This window comes from Thalia democratica, chromosome 2 (assembly GCF_965202585.1).
Source record: "Thalia democratica chromosome 2, ktThaDemo2.hap1.1, whole genome shotgun sequence".
Lineage (NCBI taxonomy): Eukaryota > Metazoa > Chordata > Thaliacea > Salpida > Salpidae > Thalia > Thalia democratica.
Window position 1 is genome coordinate 66,061,494 of NC_139166.1, and position 22,539 is coordinate 66,084,032.

The 22,539-nt window shown below is 22.8% G+C and overlaps 1 protein-coding gene across 1 annotated transcript; it reads left to right on the forward strand.

Annotated features, from left to right (window-relative positions):
• Positions 1–7,750: 7,750 nt before the first annotated feature.
• On the forward strand, positions 7,751–20,611 carry LOC145828874 (ras-related protein Rab-10-like). The gene is made up of 7 exons (XM_082936619.1): positions 7,751–7,867; positions 17,235–17,328; positions 17,857–17,917; positions 18,600–18,738; positions 19,237–19,326; positions 20,272–20,379; positions 20,531–20,611. The coding sequence occupies exons 1-7, from the start codon at positions 7,751–7,753 to the stop codon at positions 20,609–20,611; spliced, it is 690 nt and encodes a 229-aa protein (XP_082792745.1).
• Positions 20,612–22,539: the final 1,928 nt, after the last annotated feature.

Consider the following 22,539-nt stretch of genomic DNA (forward strand, 5'->3'; position numbering starts at 1 on the left):
TTGTTAGATTTTGCTTCAATTAAATCTAATATGCGTACTGTTGGTGCAAAATAAAACGAAAAGTTGGAAAAGTCAGTGGTGTCTGTTTCGAGTTTGCTCTAAAAACAAACATATCTGTTATCACAAGTGTGTGCAAGTTGACCTACAGTCTTGTTATAACTTTTTTTCATTTATGAGTAAACAGTTATCAAAATTACAAAATATTTGTATTTGTAATCGTAGAAAATGTTGAAAGCAGTGAAAAGTTCTTATTTCGTATTTACTTTCTATTTGGTAATAATACATGGCATATAATTGCATGTTTAAATGAGCAAAAAGTTGTGCGGCTTTTGTTGTTAATGGAGGAGATAACGACTGTTATCAATTAAACTCTATGGGAGAATTTAATTATTATGAAAATTAAAGGAACTGTTTACCTAATATGATTTAAACTAAAAGTGAGCATGATGTCAGTAGTATTTTGTTGTTAGGTCATTAAATTATATAAGCTGTTATTCGACAGTTGTTTTAGGGTTTTTCCATAAATTGAGTTAAATTTTATAGTTTCAGAATAAAAAGATTGGTACTTGATGCATCTAGCATTGGCATTAGTTTGTAAAAATGTTTGTAAACTTACTTAAAACCTGGCCGCAGCATTTGTTTGAATTCATGATTGAAACAAAAAAAAAAAGAAACAATGATATTCAGTGTTATTTGAAAAAAATATTTTTCAGCCAAGTCATGCTTAGCACTACACCTAACCTCCTAAAATTAGAGGAAAACATGTAAAAAAAAAAACATATAAAACATGTTAAAAAAAGCATATTTTTTGTTGAGATTTTACTTTCAAACTAATCTTTTTTAAGTGATTGGTTCTAATTTATTTTTTTGTGAATTTAGTTTGTTTTTTAAATAATTTAAGTTACTAAATATTTTGTTTATAGAACTGGTTGCATTGCTTTTGTAACATTATTATTCAATACAAAATTAAATTAGTATTTGTGCACTTACTTTGTTTAAAAACATCTTAAATTAAGTTCTAAAAAACTATAATGTTTTTTGTAAAAAAAAAGTTGTAAGATTATTTTATTGAGCAGTTATTTTTACATCGATCTATGTAAAAATTCACACAATCAAAGTTCATAAAATAGACAAATATTAAGCAAAAAACAAGTTTCACCCTGCCTTGGAAATAAAACTAAGTTTATAAAAAGTAATGTAATAAAAACCAATAACTTAGAAAGTAATACTGTGTTACTAACTTATATAAACAACAACTAATATTTGCAACTTAGTTTAAAAATTTTAGTGAAGAGAAAAATTTAACTATTATAAAAATTATCAAGTTGCATTAAATTATTTAGTTTGTACAACAGTTAATTTTGTTTAAAATAAAATTGTAATAGGAGATATCAGGAATCATTAAACGAATCTTTGGCTATCAACTGTATGAATGATTTCTGTTATCTGTCATATGTATAACAACACCTTGTATTTATACGCGTCAGTTCTCTTGAGAACTAGAGTTTGTTGTTTTAATTTATTGACGTCACTTTTGAAGAGTTCAATGATCCATCTCATAAACAGATAATAATTTTTTTGCTCTACTTTTAAAGCTTACAAGTATTTTAGTGGCAAAACCATCAAAATTGATTTTGTTCTTAAAGCAGAAAAAAATTTGATATTCTGTTTTACTAAAATGATCAAATTTTTAAATTAATCTAAATCATTTATTTTTATAAATGAAATTAAAACCACTGAAAAATTAACTTAAGTTTTAAAACAGTGGTCTTACGTTACAAACACTAGTTTACAGTAGTGAGCATAGAATTTATGTTACTATACACAGAAAATTTGTAATGAATTTTTAATGTGTTTTTATTTAAAATAAAAGATAATCATCGACATTAGTTTACAGTTCTTTGATTTTTTTACAGAGATTTAGATTAAGACAACTACAAAAACGTGGAAAAAAATACTTTTTGTTAGTAACAGTTGAAATTTTTGTAGTATTATGTGCACAGATCTTAAAAACAAAACTAAAAATACTTCTTCAAATAAAATTTATCTAATAAAACTAAAATAAAGAACTTGCTTTAGTTTTTTAGTTTAAAAGTACATCTTAGTTTGTGTGTTGTTTTATTACAGAACACTACTTATTTTGAATTGTTGTATATTATAAACTATAATAATCAATAAGTTTTTATAAACTCATTTGATAAGTAGCAAACACGATTAACAGATATTTCAAGGGACATTTTAATTTTACGTGTTTGAATTTAAAAGTTAAATATCGTCAACAAAACAATTTTAGTTGTGGTAGTGCCTTAAATAGTTATAAAATTGTAAATTACACTTGCAATGACCGTTAATTTTTTTTGCGCTTTGTTATCAATGACGTATACATTGGCGGACGAATATTTCGACTTTTACCATTCGGTATAAACAGTTTACGTGTCAAAAAAAAATTACTCTAATAGTACCTTGTTATTTACTAACTTGTTGATAATAAAATTTAATTTTATACTTTTTATTTTATGGTAGTATACAGATTATAAATAAACTCTGACAGTTAAAATTTTCAATATAAAGAGCACCAGTTAACTTAGTTATTTACAAGATGTTTAACCTTATGAAACTGAGTAAGAACTATAACTTTGTCGTTTGTAAAAAAATATATACCTTAAAAGCTAATTCTAGTTGTAAAACTTTGGTGAGTAAGGTGTTTTGACAAACAAAAATTCTAACGTAAAAAGCATCAATAAAATGATTACCAAATTATGATGTCTTTTCATTAAAAAATATTTATTTAAAAATTGTAGTTTAGCATTTTAAAAATTAAAGAAAACGTTACGAAGTCATTGACAACATTTCAATTTAAACACTTAAACTGCCCTTGTTTGTTTATCATAATATTTTAAAACACTTTTTAATATTCTAAATAGAAATCTAAAATTTAACTGACCCAAAAAGTTTTGGTAGAATACCATTTAATGTACAGCATTTGTACATGAAATTTTGCTACAAATTAAGTATAAAGTAACAAAAATAATTGTTAAACAAGGGTTTTATAAACTTTATTCAGTATAAACACACTAAATAACACGGTGAAAACAATAAATCGAGTAGTAAACTCAATATAAAGGTGGTTTTTTATAAGCAGCTCATTTTAAAACTCAATTATGTAGCAATGAAAATTACCTATTCACTAGATTAAAACGTATTTAAATTGAAGTTACTAAAAAGTGTAACAAAGTCGCATTTACTTTAGCACTTTATTTTAAAATATATGGTTGCTAATAAACATTAGTAGACCATTATTTTTATCGTAATGAAAAATTTATCTACGTTCAAACAATTACTTTAAAATAACATGTTTTAATAATGCTTCTTTTAAATACTTATTCAAGTAAAGTAACTTGCTGAGAAAATTAAATTTTCCAAAGTGAATATTATTCTTAAACTATACATTAACTATATTTAGCAACATTTATAATAAATCAAAAACCATATCTATATTTAATTGTAAAAAAAATCTCTGTTTAAAAGAATAAAAACGAAAAGATGTATAAAAATAAAACATATATATATATAAATATTTATATATTCAACCTAAATTTGTTAAATTATACAACTCATTTTACATATTTAATCCCAACTTTAGTTTTTCTTCTGTTGAAATTTCTTAACAAGTTCTTCATATTTTTCTTCCATTGCTTTTATCTGGTTATCTTTACCAAAAATTTCTTATTTCAGTTTGTTATTTTCGAATATCAGCTTTTCCTTTGGTTCAATTTCTATCTTCATTTTCAAATTTTAATCTAGTTTCTTTTCAGGATAACATTCTTCCTATTTTATAGAAAACTATTTAAACTTGAAATGAATTTATGCTATCTTAGTTTACATGCAGTATTGGATTTTGAAAATAATTCCTTCATTGTAAAAATAAAACTTGTTAAGCTTGTTTACGAATTTTTATATGTAGTAAAACAAAAATGCTATAAAAATGTTGGCAACTAATAATTTATGCATTATAATAATTAAAAACTTTTATTTTTAGTGATTCTATTGCTTTTTTAGACTTCTTTATACTGCAGTTATGTAAAATGTTGGTTTTACTTTTAAATATTGAATTTTCATTTTTAATGCTCATGACCTTCTTATAAGCATCATCGAATTTATACAAATGGTTTACAAGTTTCTGATAAAATACAGAAAACTTAACTTTTTTTATACATGAGGAACTACTCATGAATTAAAATGGGTTGAGATAGTTACAAAATTTAGTTTGAACTTATTTAGGAGTAAACTTTTACTTAATTATTCTGAATACCAAAAATAGTTTTTAACTATTTTTTAATTTTAAAAAATAAAATAAACAAACTTCTCTGATTTTGTAAGTCTCTAACTTATTTGTTATTACTACAACATCGCTTTGGAAATACTTTATCTACACAAGCAAATTCATAAGTTCTAACAATTCTTCTCGCTTTGCGCTCTCAATTATTTTATATTTTGAGTAAAATTCTTATTTGTTTAAATTCGTTCTAAGGTTACCGAAAATTAGGTAACATGTAAACATCTTGGAAAATTTTGATCTTTACGCCTAACTTTAAAAGGTTTTAAATTATTATTTACCACTTGATTGCTTTGGAAAATGTATATTTTTATAAATTTGAACTTGAAAAAACAGACTTTTTCTTCAAAAACCCCCATTTTTTCCTGACTTTTTTCATTTTTAAAATTTTTTCTGCTTTTTCTGATTTTTCTGAACTTAAAGCAGTCCTGAACGTGTATATTTTTTTAATATTTTTTATAGAAAATTTAGCCTTTGATTTTAAATATTATTTATACAATTTTTTAAACATAACACTTGAAAACTACACTAATAAACATACTAAACTGTTATAATTTTTTTTTTTTTTTGTAATTTCTTTTTCTTTAAAACATAGATATAAATTTTTACTTTTTTAGAATTTAAATTGTAACTCTAAATATACAGTTAATATAATAAAGTAATAAAATAATAATAATTAAAACATTTTAAATATGCATATATATACACAGGGAAAAATATTACCTAGAAAATACTTGTCTTAGAAAGTATTGCTAAAAGCACTTAAATTTTCAAAACGTGTCCAATAAGATTAAAAAACAGATATATAAGTTTTAAACCTTAGTACCACTTATAAAAATATAATTTTTCATCATTTCATATATATTGAAGATACATCTTCGCTTTAAAACTGTAACATAACAATGTTATTTTATTAAAAAAGCTTAAATAAATGACAATTTTTTTATAATGGATCTTTGTAGACTAGGATCAGTAACAAAATTTATAGGGTCAAAATTTTCCACTTTCAAATTGTTACAAAACGTTTGGACAAATAGTTTCCAGTGATCAGCTTCAGCTATTCAATATTTTATAAATTTATGTCTTAAACTTAGAAATTTATCTTAATTCTTTTATTAACAAATGTTTTAAGATTGTTATTGACAACACTAGAACAAAAATACACATTTTAACTCTCGTTCTATCATTATACAAATACCTAACTTAGATTGCAAAGTAGTATTTTAATATGAAAATCAGTTGATGATGAACTCTTTAACTAAACAAATTAATAAATTTTGTTGTAGTGGTTAAAGATTTTAAATTTAAATAAACTTTACTACCAATAAATATAACTGTAGAAAGTTGTATAGTTACAAAAAAAAAACAATTTAAGTAGGAAGAATGTGGAAGTATTACAGATAATATTTTAAAATAATTAAGTGCAAAATAATAAGAAAAAGCTTTTGAACTAAAACATATAAATATTCAGCTTAAGTTTAGTTTTAAAGTAAAAATGTTAAATTCTAAGTTTGAAAATAAAAATTATTACAAAAAAATGCATTTACATTTGATATTGATGTATTTAAACAAAGCATTACAAAACAAAATATACTTAGGAATATTAGTTTTAATGTAGTTTTATTTTTCAAAATTTGGAGACTATAAAACCTTACTAAAACAATCAGTACAATTTGTTCAAAAAAAAACTAACCCATTATTTTAGGATTTTTAAAGGAACAATATTTTTTTGGCGTTAAGTAATGTCTAACTTCCTTTTAAAGCTCCCTTTTGCCTTCTGTCTAAAATTTACTTAGTAATTTTTTATAACATCAATGTACTAATAAACAGTTTTTTAAATAATTTCCTGTTTATGTAAATATATGTTATGTAATATTTGACATTTTATATTTAGTTAAATGTGAAAGTCTAAGAACAAATCAAATTAATAATATAGAAATATTTTTGACCGAAGGAAACACTTCAATCAAACACCTTTATTTACATCAAATGGATTTTTTCTTTCACATTCAACTGTCTGAACTGGACTGACTCCAAGCTGCAGCTCTTCAAAGGTTTCAGCGGAAATGATGCTGAATTCTTCGAATAGGAACTCGGTGGGGCCTCTGTACTCCACATGAGTGAGCTTGCTATCAATGAATTTCCTCTTTTGTTTGTTATAGCATTTGTATGTAATAGTCAACTTTATTTTCTTGTTGTTGAATGATGAGGCTATTTTAAGGTTAAAACTATAATCTAATCGTTTCACCACATTATCATCATTTTTGTCACTAGCATCTGACGTGATTGGTGTAGAAGATTTTGGACTGAAGTTTTCGATGTGACTTACTTGAATTTTGTTCGGACATCTGGATAATTTTAACTTAGGATACAGAACCAGTGAAAAATTTATCTATAAACTTTAAGTATTTTAAACAAAATTGATAAGAGAAATCTATTGTATAAAACTAACTTCATTACCACTTTCATTTGTTTCATCTTCTTCAAAAGCTTTCTCCAAATCATAACTAGAACTCTCCTAATATTTTTTGGAAGTTGTGAAAATAATTAAAGTATAAATAAATCATTAAGAATTAATAAAATCGAATAAGCATCATAATCATTACATTTAAAATTCAGACACAACTAAAAATATTAATTCTACTTGTTTATTTATTTTGCTTTTTTATTTGTTTTACTGTTTTCACCGCTTTCAAACTTTTGATATATTGTTTCCAATTCCGACCCAAAATTTTTCTGAAAATTATTTAAAACTTTTTACAATTCATTGATAGATGCTAGGGTATTTGTCAAAAATCTAAATGTTTAAATTTAAAAAATAAGAGCAAAACGTATATTTATAATCAAATTAGTTTACTAGAACTTTAATACTGATTGCGACATGATAAAGTTATAGTAATAACTTGAAAACCGTACATGGTATAAAAATAAATAATCAACAAGTGGTTTATAAGTTAAATACTGTTATTTTGACTTACTATAAGTTAAGAAACTATATAGTTACGATAACCATTTTTTTGTATTATTTCGCTTTGAATACACCAGTTGTAGCAGTTTAAGAGACATGCTCTGTTATAAATTGAGAGAATTTGGAAAAAGGAGTTTTTGAAACACTGTATATACTACGCATGAACGATTACGGTTTTTTATCGCCTAGACGATTGAGAATGAAGTCGTTGTTTTACTTTTGCTTAGTTTTTTAGTTTTCTATTATACTTGTGTTCATTTACTTACGATTATTAAGTCTTAATTGTGTGTTATCTTGATATTGTGAGTTCAATTAATAAATAGTTTTGTGTTTTGTATATTTTGTTATATTTTAGTTTTATACTTACTTGACCATTCATTCGCGGTATTATAATAGATAAGTAGCTCTAAATGAGTACTAAGATTGTTATAAAACAAAAGGTCAAAATGACCGCCCGCTCTGGGTCAGGTAATGCGCCTGACCCCGTTATTAGCGTAGAAGATAAGTCTCGACCGCCGGCTCCGTCGAAGGAAAGTACAGCAGAGCCGAGCGATCGTCACACAGTAACTAAATAAAACTTAAAAATCTAAAATATATTATATATGTCCACAGCTTTAAACGATGAAACATAAAATTTGAAAAAAAGTTAAATACACAAAAAATATAAATATAATTATTTTAAATACACTTCTTCAAGCTACTACATAATAAGAGATATATACAAAAAATAACTTTGATGTGATGATAGTTTTTAGGTTATTAACTAAGAAGCTTAAATACACTTATTTAAAAAAATTATTAGGAAAGACAACTAAACATACTTTAAATCTTCAGACAAAAATAGTTGTTTTTATTCTAATATTTAAAAAAATAGGTTTATTTATGAGGCAAACTTTTCTTAAACAAAAAACTATTTTAAAATGTTTGATTGATATAACAACTTAACTTAAAACTTTTTACTTAATGGTTTTATTACTAATAGTACATGTAAAATCAAAAACAAAAGCATTGATGCTTGTTTTAATAGTATAGTGTAAGACTTTAATTGAATTTATTAAGCAACTAAACATTTTAATATGTATAAAAATTTTATTTTTTGAGGTTTATAAAAAACAGAAAGATAAATATATATTTGTATATAATATTTTTGATAAACCTCTATTACACAAAAAAGTTTATTCATAGTGCATACTTTATATCAATAATAAATTAAAACAGTAAAAACTAACAAGACAGCTGTAACTTATATTATAAGTGTTATACCGCTTTCAATAATAATAACAGTTTATTGAACGACAAAAATACGCTCAAAATATTTGGTCCCAGGAACAGGTGCACAAAAAACCTTTTGGTTATCGAGTCGCACACCGCGGATACATTTTAACGTCTTGTCCAGGACAAAGACTTAAAAGACTTCACTTGTATACTTATTTAAGTATTTGTCCGATCTTGAATTCTTGAATTTCTTTCTCATTACTTAAATTTTTTTTATTGATCAGAACAAAAGAATAGTTAGTGAAAAAAAGAATTAAAATAAAACATGATAGTAAAAGTTATAGACCTAGAATAATAAGTATAATTTTATACTTTTTGATAAAATAAAGATATTAAATAACCATTTAGATCCGTGTCTTGATAAAACATGAAGTTTCTTTTTATCAATTCTACCACTTGATCAAAACTAAGATCCCTTATTTCTTTAAACAAAGCGAATCTTAATAACATGAGGTATGATATAATTGGATCACCAACTTTGCTTTTCTAAATAAAAGTAGAAAATATTACGTACTATCACTCAAATTACAATTAATAAAAGTAATTAGTTCTAGTTTAGTAATAACTTTGAGCTTTCTTAATTTCTAAAGTATTTTGATAAACCACTCTTACTAAAACAATTATTTTTCTGTTGTATGTAGTATAGATAAGTAGTAAAAAGTTTTTATTTTAGCAAACTAGAAATTTGCAAACGTTTAAAAACGAATGCGGAATTACGACATCTTCTTTATATTTTTTCGATTTCACTGCTTTTTCGGCAACTCCTACTTCTGAATTTAGGGATTTTTCCTGAAAAGAGAAAAAAATTAAAATACAATAGAACAATAAAAGAAATATTTATATGTCTGAAAAGGTTGGTATAGTTGTATTTTAACATAGAGACTAGTTTGCCAATAATTGAATAAGTATAAATAACAATACTAAAATAAGCATAATTTAATTAAAACAAAAGGTAATAATTTAAGTTTATATATAATAAAAGTGATTAATAGTATAACACTAACTGCTTTACTAAGCTCTCTGCCTTCAACTCTTTGTTTTTTCCTCGATATCAGAATTGGAAATTTCCTTAAAAAAGTATGGAAATCAAAAAACTAATCAAACATAAAGAAGAACTAAATATGTTATAGTTATAAATTTTAATTGTATTAAAGATTAAATTTTGATAAAACTAAACTATATATAAAGCATTAAAAAGTTTAATCAATAGAAACTAACTTTTATATATATTCACCGCTTTCAAATTTTTTCTACATTTTCTCAAATTCCGATCCAAAATTTTCCTTAATGTATTTTTTTTATTACTTAAATATTTGATACTTTTATAAAAACTGCGTCATAGATATAAAGTTGGCTAGCTTGTCGAAATTTTTAGTATTTAAGTTAAAATAAAGAGAAATACATTATATATAGTAAACTATATTATATATATTAATTTATAGATGTAACATAAGCTTTTACATTTGAGATGTTTATAAACTAAGTATATTACTAAATATTTATATATCAACAAATGATATTTTTGAAAAACATCTATAACGTATATTTTAGTTTATTTCTTCAAAGTCCATACTTTGTATTAACAATCACAGAAAGCAATAAAAAAAACTCACATAACAGCTGTTAGTAAGATTATAACTTGTTTTACCACTTTGGTTTGTTGTCTTCGATAAATACTTGTCAGACATTGAGTTTTTGAAGATCTTTCTCACCACTTGAATTAAATTTCACAATTTATTTTAGTCACTCAAAAAAGTATTTAAAATTAACTAGAAATTAACACATGTTTTCAAAAATCTTAATAAAAGGTTTACAGTAAGCTAGTTTTTTTCTTTTTCGCCTATTAAACCAATAAACTTACCATCAAACTGTATTTATTGATAGAATGGATAGTTACTTCTGATCCATTGTATTACCTGATCAAAACTCAGATCTCTTTGTTCTTTGAACAGAGCAAATCGAATAATATAAGGTATGATATTTCCGGACTGCCATCAATTTTTCTTTTCGAAATAAAAATTTATTATATGACTTTAAATTCAATTAATATAAACATTCAATACTTTAGTGTAAATAGCATAAAAGTATTTTGTTAAAAAAGGTATTAATTGATAACAACGTATGTTTCATAATTTCAGGTTTATTATTTAAAAAGAGTCTAACTGAGGATCTTATTAGTATTATAAATTGAGTAAAGAAATTTTCATAAACAAATTCGTTGATCAAAAAACTTTTGAAAATTTACAATAGACTAGTAATTAAATGTACATACAATAGTTTTTAAAAAAATGCAAACTTTTGAAGACAAGTGTGTGTTCACTACATCTTTTTACAGCTTTTCGCCTTTAAGGATTTCACCTGAAGACACGAAAAAAAACTAAACCGCTTGAAATAAAGCTTTGAAAGATATCAGCCTCTAACATTTATTTTGGCAAATTCATGATATACTTGTATTTTAATAGAGTTACTCATACTTGAGTAATGATAGAGATTATATATACTTGAGTATCTATCTTTAAATAAATATATATTTACTGTTTAATTTGAAACTTAATGATCACAATAGTCTAATAGGTAATATAACTGGTTATTAATCTTTCTTTTAGTGAAAATATATATACTAACCAATAAAACAATTTCTTAATTTTCTAACCAATAATCTGCTAACTTTTCTACTTTTCTTAAACTATTAAATAAGAAAAAAAAATGCAGATAACTTTGAATTAAAAAAAATATTATTTTGTTACTAAAAGATAGAAACTTAATATGTTTTATAATTTTTTTTTACAGATTTTAACATTTTAAATGGGTAACATGTTTTTTTTTCTTATAAAATATTAATTAAAAGGCAAAACTGATATATGATTGGTATTAATACTAGAACCTTGAACAACATATTATTTGAACAGTTCTAACAATAGATTAAATTACTGTGTATTAATAAGTGCATTAAAATTCAGAAAAACGCCTACTGTTTTATACTGTCTTTACTTAGAAATTTGTTTAATTTTTTAGATAGTTTTTAAAAAGTAAAAAAGTATCATCATAATTAAAATAATAATGTACTTCTATCTTCAAAGTCTTATATTTTATCTGGAAAAGTACAGGGCATTAAGTTTAAAACTAATAAAATTAAAAAAAAACTGTTTGTACTTGTACATTGTTAAAAATAATTTTAACTTTCCTACGAGTTTAGAAAAAAAAAAATTTTTAATCTAAAAAATGTTACATTACTTATTAGTGAATAGTTAAATTAATTAATTACACTTGTCTTAACATTTAAGTTTGGTTATTTAGAATACTAAAAATAAAAGGTAGAAAAAACGATATATCTTGTTTTTATTTTTACTAGATAAAATGTCCATACATTTTTTTATAAAGTATTATAACTAAAACAAAGTTTTAGATCTAGTTCATTCTATTAAGACTTTCTAAACAATTAGCAACTAGCAGTTTATTTTAATGATCATTAACTAAAGTAGTGCAAAAAAAAAGAAATTTACAGAATAGCTTTAGTTATTCAGTAGTATTTCGGAACATGATAGTTCTAGCTTACACACAGACAATAGTTTGATACAGACAGATAAATCAAATTTGATTTCTAGTTTTGCATTAGTTTTTATACATTTATAAACTTCTTATTAAAATCAGCCAAGCATTTTTTAGTTAGAACAGAATTACCATTCATCAAGTCATAAGTACTGCCCTAGGTGAACTTGAAATGTCCTGAGCCATCCTTAGTTTTTCAAAATTTTGAAAAATATATAACTTTCCTAAGTCAATAAAAAATGATTTATTTTTGACAAAATTGCTCGTAAGTTTACGAGATTGAAACTAAATCAATTGTATTTAATTTAAAAATTAAAACAAATCTGACCTAATTTTTTTTAAATCTTACAATTACCCTGAGTTTTTTTTATAAAAACAAATCTAGTCTAAGTCATTCTGATTTTTTTTGAAATTTTCTATTGGACTTATTTATCCTGAGATTTTAAAACTTCAAACTATTGTTAGTTCCCATGACTTAACTTACTAGCCTAAGTGTCTGGAAACCCTGTTATAATCAACCTAAGTATAACAATTTGAAAAATTCTTTTTGACTAGTATGAGTTTTTTATGTAATAGTAGAATATCATATTTCAGCTTTAAGGTGGTATAGTAAAAACATAACAAACTATTAAGAATCCTAAATTATGATATATCTTTAAAAAAAATAAACTTTATATCAAGTTTTATAAACTGAATAGTTTTAAGATACATTTAAGAAATATCAAACTTTAACATGACTTAAAAAGCCTGATTTAGCCGTAATATGACTAAAATAAGAAATATTTTTTTATGTACGTATAATTTAAAAAATACAAAAGTAAGAAAATGGTTAAAACTTAAGATAGAGAATTCTAAGACAAATTTAGAAGAATATATAACACATATTAGCATATTATTTGTTTTACTAAATTATTAGAGTAACTTGTTTGAGTATATTTTTTAGAACTTGTTTGTGGACATAATGACAAGCAACAATTAATTTTAGATATTTTTATAAATTCGGTTTAATATTTTTTAAGTTATAAAGCTTGCTGTAGAACAAAAGCTAAAAATTTTGTAAGAAAACCTACTTAAAGATATTATATTCTTCTTTATAATTTACTCACTAAAGTACTCTTATCCAAAAAAAGTCATTATTAAAGATTTAGTACTTGTTATTTTCTCTCTTTAACGCTAATTAAGTATTTAAGTTGCTTATTTGATTGATTATAAGATAATTTTACTCCTTGTTAGAATACTAACATAATTATAGGTTGTCTCCTATACTACAACTTAATAGCCATGCATTAAAATTTTTTAGTAAATTTGATAAAAAAGAATAATTGAAATTCTGAAAATACTTTGTGTTATAAAAGACTTATTTTAAACCGTTGTCGAAAGTAATATGTTCATGTGAGTGACTTTGTGTTTATAAATAAGAGTATTTATTTACTAATTATACCAGCAGCTTAAAAGTTTCTTGAGTAAAGTTGAGATTAAAAACATGGTACAAATTGTCTGATTATAATGTACAGGAGTTATATAGAGTATTTCGAAATTTTATAGCACTTTACTTTTGATTTATGTAAAGTATTCATTTAACATTTTTGAATTCATTACAAATTATGATAAAATTGTAATATTTGTTTTAATAATTTTGAAAAATTATAGTTTACCGAGCAGAAAATCTTTATGATTTTAAAAGAATCAAGGATAAAACAAAAAATGTTCATGAATCATTGGACAGTTATAAAAATATTTGCTTTGAAGTTGTTGCGTCAAATATAGCTTAACACTTTGTATAATTAGAAAACTCTGTATAACGTGTAAGGATATTTAAATATTTTCAAGTTTATTCTTAATTTCAATACAAATTAACAAAATTAAGTATATGCTTAGTAAAATAATAAATAAATGAAAAAAATTACTAATAAAAGAATAGTTTAAGAAGTATTTGATTACTTTTTTGCTTAAATTATTCATTCAAGATATTAATTGACATGAAAGTAATCGAATTTCTTTATTGTTATTAACTAAAACATAATTCTTTCTTTCAGAATCTTAAGTCAATCTAAAATCAACAGTTTACTTAGTTGTGGTATTAAAACATTAAAACTAAATATTAACAGTTATATATAAACTATTTTTATGTAAGAGGTCTATAGTCTATCTATACTGTTTAAAATCATTTTTTATTTTTAACATAAAATATTTTTTAAATTATAAAGTTTAAAAAAGTTTAAATTTAGTTTTCATGTATCTAAAACTATAAAAGTTAATAACCTAGGTTGTATTTAAGATATATGGTAAAACTATTCAATAAAGTACAGTTTAATCTTTAAACAAAATAACTCTAACTATACGATAAATGTGCACATAGAGAATATATATATATATATTTTATTAGTTTAGACTCGTTTAAATTGATTAAAACTTGTTTTTTAACCTAATAAAGTAAAAATTATAACAACTTCATTAAAATTATAATTCAAATAACTATAACTTAGACGTTTTGTTATCAAGAATAACTTCATATAAATTCTTAATGTTTTACTTATTTTCTTATTTGTACTTAATTTATAAATATAACTATTTGTAAAATTTGCATTACTACAAAAAACGATTAACACTAAAATGTTTGCAAAAAAAAGCAATAACTATTTAAAGGATAACTTTTTTTTGATGCTATTAATAAAATTTCAGTACACAATGTCACTAAATCATCACATTTGTTTAACTAGATTTGCTTTTGTAAAACTTTAATATTCAGGCTAACAGAAAAATGTTTTTAAAGCTCATAACTAAAACTAAATCACTTTGGCAAATTTTGTAAATAAAATAAAAACAAAACATGCTAAATTATAAAATAAATATTAAAAAAACATATTCTTTAATTATTAAAAAATAATTAAACATGCTAAAGGTTTCCTACTTTTTACAATAGCATTAGCAGCAGTGTGAATAACAACATGCTTGGTTGAACAGCTGTAATTAGTGAATTTTTATTCGTGACATGTCTGACTTTAATGAAATTGTCTAAATATTACCTACACTCAAACTTTTAGGCTATACAACTTGGACTTTATGTTTTCAACAGAACTTAATTTTTGATTCTAAATTGTAAACTACTTCTAGATAACTTAGTGAGTTAGAATCAAATGAAACAAAGAAGTTTTATTGTTCAGTTTGTAATTCATTTAATATTTTATTTCATTTTTTTAAAATAGTTAATTAGTTTTCAGTTTCATTTTTTTGTACTATAAGTTTTGTTTTATAAAGTTTTTACATTTTTTATACTATTTTTTCTTTTAACCTTAAAAAGCATTAAACTTTTGAATACACTTAATTTTTAATTATATTTAAATGTTTTAATATAACTAATGTATATACTGATTATACAATTCTTAAAAATGGCCTATTTTTTTATTAAGTTTTATCTAAAAAAAAACTTTTATAAAGTTTTATTAAATTTTTTTGATAAATCTTCTTTTTTTTATGAGTTAAATGTTCAAACCATATAATAATTTTTATTTTATGAATGTTGAAGAAGCTGGTTTAATTTTGTTTTAACTAAATTATAACCAATTTAAAAAATACAAGTTAATTTCTAGCGTTTGGATTTAAGAAGCATGAAATAAATCTAAAACTATATGTTCAACAGTCAAAACTTTTTGTTTTTAAATTTTTAAAGAAACTAAATGTCCTCCACCAGACTTTAAAAGGTATCTGTGGTAGGCGACTCAAGAACTGATAGGTTTTATTTGTACTTGAAACATTATTTTTTTTAAGCTCTAAGCTAAAACCAAATTACTCTTGAAAATTTTGTAAAGAAAATATTAACAAAACATGCTAAATGTTTCCTACTACTTACAAAAGCATTAGCAGCAGTGTGAATAACAACACACTTGGTTGAACAGCTCTATTTAGTGAAGTTTTGTTCGTGACATTTCTGACGTTTATAAAACTGTCTAAATATTACCTACACTCAAACTTTTAGGCTATACAATTTGGACTTTATGTTTTCAACAGAACTTAATTTTTGATTCTAAATTGTAAACTATTTCTAGACAACTTAGTGAGTTAGAATCAAATGAAAAAAAAAGTTTTATTTTGCAGTTTGTAATTCATTTAATATTTTATTTCCTATTTTCTTAATAGTTAATTAATCTTCAGTTTCATTATTTTGTACTATAAGTTTTGTTTTATATAATTGTTACATTTTTTATAATATTTTTTTCTTTTTACTTTAAAAAGCCTTAAACTTTTGAATACACCTAATGTTTAATTTTATTCAAATGTTTTAACATAACTAATTTTACATTTCTTCAAAATAGCCTAACTTTTTTTACCTAGTCTACCTTCTAAAAGTTTATTATAAAGTTTTTTAATAGTATTTTGAATAAATCTTCTTTATTTTGAGTTAATTGTTCAAACCGTATAACAATTTTTAATTTATGAATGTTGAAGAAGATGATTTAATTTTGTTTTTACTAAGTTATAACCTAATAAAAAATAATAGTTAATTTTAAGTGTTTGGATTAAAGAAATATAAAATATTTATATTATTTCCAAATATAACAATTTGGAAGTAAAACTAAAACTATATGTTCAACATTCAAAACATTTTTTCTAAATTTTTAAAGAAAATAAATGTCCTGCACATGACTTTAAAAGGTATCTGTGATAGGTTTTACTTGTTCACCAGGTTTTGAAATATTTTGAGAGTTTTTTTTGTTGGTTAATAAAGAATACAAAGATGATAAGTAGTTAAAAAACTTTTAAGAGTTTTATTAGAGTTTTTTTAGATTTCATCCTAAATTAGCAGTTTATTATTCATTTTACATTAAGAAAAGGCTTTAAAATTTATTATGCAGGTATTGTAGATAAGTTTTTTCTTTAGAAATAAATACTTTTTTAAACTTAATTAATTATTACTTGAATATTAAAGTTAACAATAAAACAAAAAGATTTAAGTTTTAAAAATTCAATTAAAGTTACTCCTATCTTAAGCGTAAATAGAAAAAGAACAGTAATTATATACCTTAGTTTTTCTTTTACTAGATAAGTAAATTTGTTTGCACAAAAAAAAAGAACCTAAATATGACTCTTACATTAAAAAATCTCAAGTTTATACTAATTGGAGATTCTTACGTTGGAAAAACTAGCGTGATATACAGATTTTCACAGGATTATTTTGATACTATTGAAAGACCTACAGTTGGTAAGAATTATTTTATTTATTATTTAGATGATGTGTTATATGCTTTTAAAATTGTTTATAATTTTTCTAGATTTAAAAATAAGTATAAGGTATATAAAAAGAAACAAATATTAATCTTTTAAAAGGCAAGGTCAAAAACTATACGATAAATAAAAGATGTAACTAACAAACTTATTAAACAATTAAATTAAATTAAATAAATTAAATAACAAAAACCATAAGAAAAATATTAGTGTGTATCTAATTCTTTAAATGAATCTGTTGCAACTAATTATCTAAAAACCTGATTAGAAACAAATTAATTATTTAAAAACTATATTAGTTCTTATTTAATTTTTAACGAAAAATGTTTTGTCAAGCTTTAGATGGATTACACTGAGTAATACGTATCAATCAAACTAAAATTTTACCTTTTACCTTATTTTTACTAATACTTTTTTTAATCTGTATAATCGCTGGTTTTTTAATCAAAATGGAGTAAAACTTTTAGTGATTTAAAATACTTTAGTCATCAAATAAATTATTTAGGCCTTGACTACAGATTCAAAACCCTGGAACTGAATGGAAACAAAATATTGCTTAAAATTTGGTTAGTGTAACCTTAAATTATAAATTTAGTCTAAAGTCTAATTTAAATACCTGTTGTTTATTATCAAGGTAACTTATTACAAGTTGATTATTTTTAAATAGTATTTAATTTTTTTTTAAAGAAAGTTCTTTTAAAGTTTTATTCTATGTTTTTTTTTTCTAACATAGCTTGTTAGTATATTATCAAGATTTATTGTCTTTATTTATGTATGTTTTAATTTTAGAAATTTATATAACTGTAAATCTCTTAAAGAGTAAAAATTTGTATTTTACAAAGTTCTTTAAAATCAACAACAGTATTTATAGTATACTTAAAAATGTGAAGTTTCAATTTTATTCGATATGAATGTTAAAATACTTCATCATTTATTAAAAAACAAGTTTTTGAAATAAATATATATATGTTACACCTAAAAAATTCATTTTGTCTAGTTGTAAAAATTTTAAGTTATTCTACCAAAGAATTGCTTAGTTAAAGTAACATTCAAAAAATTGAATTTTTAATTAAAGTTTATTTAAGTTGTTTTATCATCAAATGAAAGGTTGTGAAGTAAAATATTTTTTGTTTTCATTATAAAGCAAAGTTTATGCCGGCAAAAATGTTGAGTCTTATACTCTGTGCCTAAGTAAAATAAATTAAATTAAAAATAAATACAGTATTTTATAGACCTTAATATTTTTAGGGATACAGCAGGTCAGGAAAGATTTAATACAATAACGACGTCATTTTACAGAGGTTCTGACGGTATTATGCTTGTTTATGATGTCACTAAGAAAAAGAGCTTCGATAACTTATCAAAATGGCTGAAAAAAATAAAAGAAGTAAAAATTTTAGTTTAAAATCTTTCTTAATATTATAAACATTAACTGTATATAACAGATAATTGTTTCTGTTTTTAAGTCAGTAACATTGGTAAATAGTGTAAAGTTTTTAGACTTTTTTTTTGTGCTAGAAAAATATTTATAATAGTTCAAAATTAATTCAAAGATTTTTTATGGATTAAAATAATGAAAGTTTAACTTTATAAACAATAAAAACTTATCAGTTTTATTTAGGTGTTATTGTTTGGGTTTAAAAAAGAAAATCTCACATAAAATTATTGACATTAAACTGTATGTTAAAATATCAAATGTGATAGATAACCTATGTCGTACTTAAAAAATATTTAATTTACTTCATCATTGACACTTTTATCCATTGTCTAGACTTCCTTAACTATTTTATAGAATTTTAACACGTGGATACAATTTATTAAATACAACTATTAAATTAACCATTTTTAAAAACTAAATAAAGATATTAGTATTTTTTTTAAACAGCATGCTGATGAAAATGTTGAAAAAATATTGCTTGGTAATAAATGTGATTTGGATGATAAGAGAGAAATATCAAAAGAAAAAGGAGAAGCTGTTAGTTGTTAATTACACAAAACAATAAAAAAAACTTTTGTTTCGTATCACTTACCTAATATTTTTTTTAATGTATGAAATTGTATTTTAAACTTAGTTCTACATGAACTAATTTAAAAATCTTAAATTCGATAGATTTAGAATTTATCGTAGATATGCTAAGATAAGTCTTAGAATTAATTTTATAAGTCTCTATCTAACTGTATAATTAAGGTCTTTTAACAAATAAAAATAATATATTGATACCTTATATTAAAAAACTTTGTACGAGTTGAAAAACTAAAAGCATTGTTTGGTTATTATAGTTAAACACTATACATATATATTTAGTCTAAGATTATCTTTAGCCAATTAATTTTTAGTCTTAGGTTTTGGGTTATTTTTCAATAACTATCAATATCTTTACAAATACTTAGAACTAACACGAAATTGCTTTAGAAAAGTAAATATATTTTTAATATTCTATAAGCATTTTCCGCTAATTTATGAAAGATTTTAAATTCTGATAATGTTTTTGTTGATTTATAATATATTTTCAGAACAAAAAATTTAAACTCAATAAATTGGAAGAAAGAGTTTTATGTTAAAATTCGTATTTACATATTAAGTTTAAATTTTTTTTTAAATTAAATTTTTGTTATGTCTTAGGTTTTAAAACATGTATTATTAGTTATACAAAAGTCATTTTTAATCTTATTTAACTAACTCAAAATTGAATATGGAATACAAAAAAATCTTTTTTTTTACATTTTATAAAAACATTATTTGTTGAACGACGATAAAAGCGCTTAAATTAGTTAGTCTTAGGACCTGGTGCAGGAAAAAAAAAACTTTCGGTTATCGAGTTTTACATCACTTGGTCTCATTTAAACGTCTTGTCCGGGAAAAATACATTCTGCTTTTTTATTGGATGTATATGAAGTCATTTTTTATTTTATTTTACAGCTCGCTACAGAACACGGAATGAAGTTTTTTGAAACTTCAGCCAAATGTGACGTCAATATACAAGAAGCTTTTCTCACTCTCGCTACTGATATTTTGAACAAGGTACGTGTATGTCATTGTTGTTTTGTAAACAGAACTTTGATCATGTAGTTAATTTAAACTTATTTAAATTTTAAAATGTACAGGATTTTTCTTTCACTCTTAATTGTATTATGATTTAAAACAACATAAACAACAATATTATTTTTTTAATTTACAGAAGCCATCTGATCAAGCTAGTACAAAGCAAGGTATCATAATTGCTTCTAAAACCAATAAAAAGAATAAATACTGCTGTTAAACTGCTACTGTTGAAGTCGGAATCTAGATTTATTGTTTTTCAATTTTTGCTGAATAAAACTTATTATAATAATAAAAGATATGTATTCATGCCTAAATTGCTTTCTTTTACTTTCTTTTACGTTAATTTACTTGTATATACTTTATTATAATATAGAATTTGTATAAAATTAGTATCTTTATAGTTGACTAAACTTTCAAATTATTTATTTTTAGTATTTATTAATTTGAACTGCTAAAACAAAAAAACATATGAAAAATATTTTTATAGGAGTAAAAATAAAGTTTTTCACTAATTATAAACCATTTAAAAAATATCAGATAGTCAATAAGCCATTTCTCTCGATTACATTTCGATTAAATAATCGCTTAGAGAAAAACAAAAAACTAAAGTGGGACGTAGTTTTAAACTTTGTATAAGTTGTTTGTTCATAAATTGCTTATGTTGCTGATATAGTTGCCACTTTTTCAGATTAAAAAAAAAAATTAGTAACCAAAATGTAACCTGAGTGAATATGAATTATCCTAAAGCAGCCTGAATTTAACTAATACCTACAAAATTGATCTTATGCAAACAATTTCAAGTCTGTCTACATTGCGAACAGTATAAATGCATGCAATACCTTTTATTGTGTATAAGAAAATGTTTCATAAATTTAATTTAATTTTTCTATTTATGTACGAAAATTACTAATAATTTTCATTAATGTTTAAAAAGATTTTACTTTTAAGTAGAAAAAAAAATAGGTTAGAGTTTTATAACTAAAAATTTACTAAAAATATAATAACGTTATTAAGTGTTAAAAACTTGATACTAATTGTTGATAGCTTTGTATTTTTTAAAGTTGTTTTACATTTCACTAGCCTCAAAGTTATCATTAAAATCGAGTTGGCTAGTATAAATATTATACAACTGGTTAAATAATGTTTTAGAATCATTATCTTGACATAAAAATATTAATTATTTTCATTATGCCCATATTTAACAGTTTTTTAATTATAAACTGGATTAAATCTTTCTATTTTTTTTAGTAATTACAATAACCTCTTGCATCTTTACGCTTTCGTGACGTTACGCACTCTCGTTTAGTTACACATTTTAGAATACTATTAAATTCAAGAAATAGAAATTTTATTATTTTGTAACAGTGCAAAAATCAGGTTTATTGTATATTTTTTATTTAAATATTGTTTTTAAATGCTAACTCACCTCTCTATATCTTTAGACTTTGTAAACTTATATTCCTTGAATAATATAAACAATTTTTATTAAACATTTTTTATAGTAATATAAATTTGTTCAAAATCCATTACAGCACCAAATGCATATTTTTGTAAAAGGCTATAGAAACAAGATTTAATATAGACACCACACCATTTCTTAACTTGAAACAAATGCCTAATTATTAATTTAATTTGCTAAGTAAAATAGAATATAAATCTTAAGTATCAAATAAGTTACATATAATTAAGATAAAATCTACTTATTATTAAAATTAGTAAAATTTGTCTACAAGTATTATTATTTTATATATATATTTTTTTTAATATATGTATAGTTTTATCTTTCGTTTTCATATTTATAAATAAAATAAACAAATTGTTAAAAGTGGGAAAATCCTTAGTCTACTTTTAACTAGAAGCAATATAAAAAAATAGCCATTATAGTAAGTTTATTTGGTATTTCTCGTATCTTTACGCATTTTTATTCTGTGGACACAATGTGCATAAATAAGCGAGAGGTTACTGTAGTATTAAACCGTTTAATTAAATTATTTTGTTTTATTATTTCCATTTTTATGTCTTATCTGTATTACTTTGAATTAATTTTTTTAAATTTACTTTGTGTTTTTGCTTACAAAGTAATCTAAACATAGTTACGTAAACACACTTTTATAAGTGTACTAAATAATTAAGTATTTTTTTATA

Excerpts from the sequence above, each read along its gene's own strand:
- LOC145828874 (XM_082936619.1), top strand. The coding sequence starts at position 7,751 with ATGACCGCCCGCTCTGGGTCAGGTAATGCGCCTGACCCCGTTATTAGC. Across the intron at positions 19,327-20,271 it reads CAAAAGAAAAAGGAGAAGCT|CTCGCTACAGAACACGGAAT; the intron begins GTTAGTTGTTAA and ends TTTATTTTACAG. Across the intron at positions 20,380-20,530 it reads ATATTTTGAACAAGGTACGT|AAGCCATCTGATCAAGCTAG; the intron begins GTATGTCATTGT and ends TTTAATTTACAG.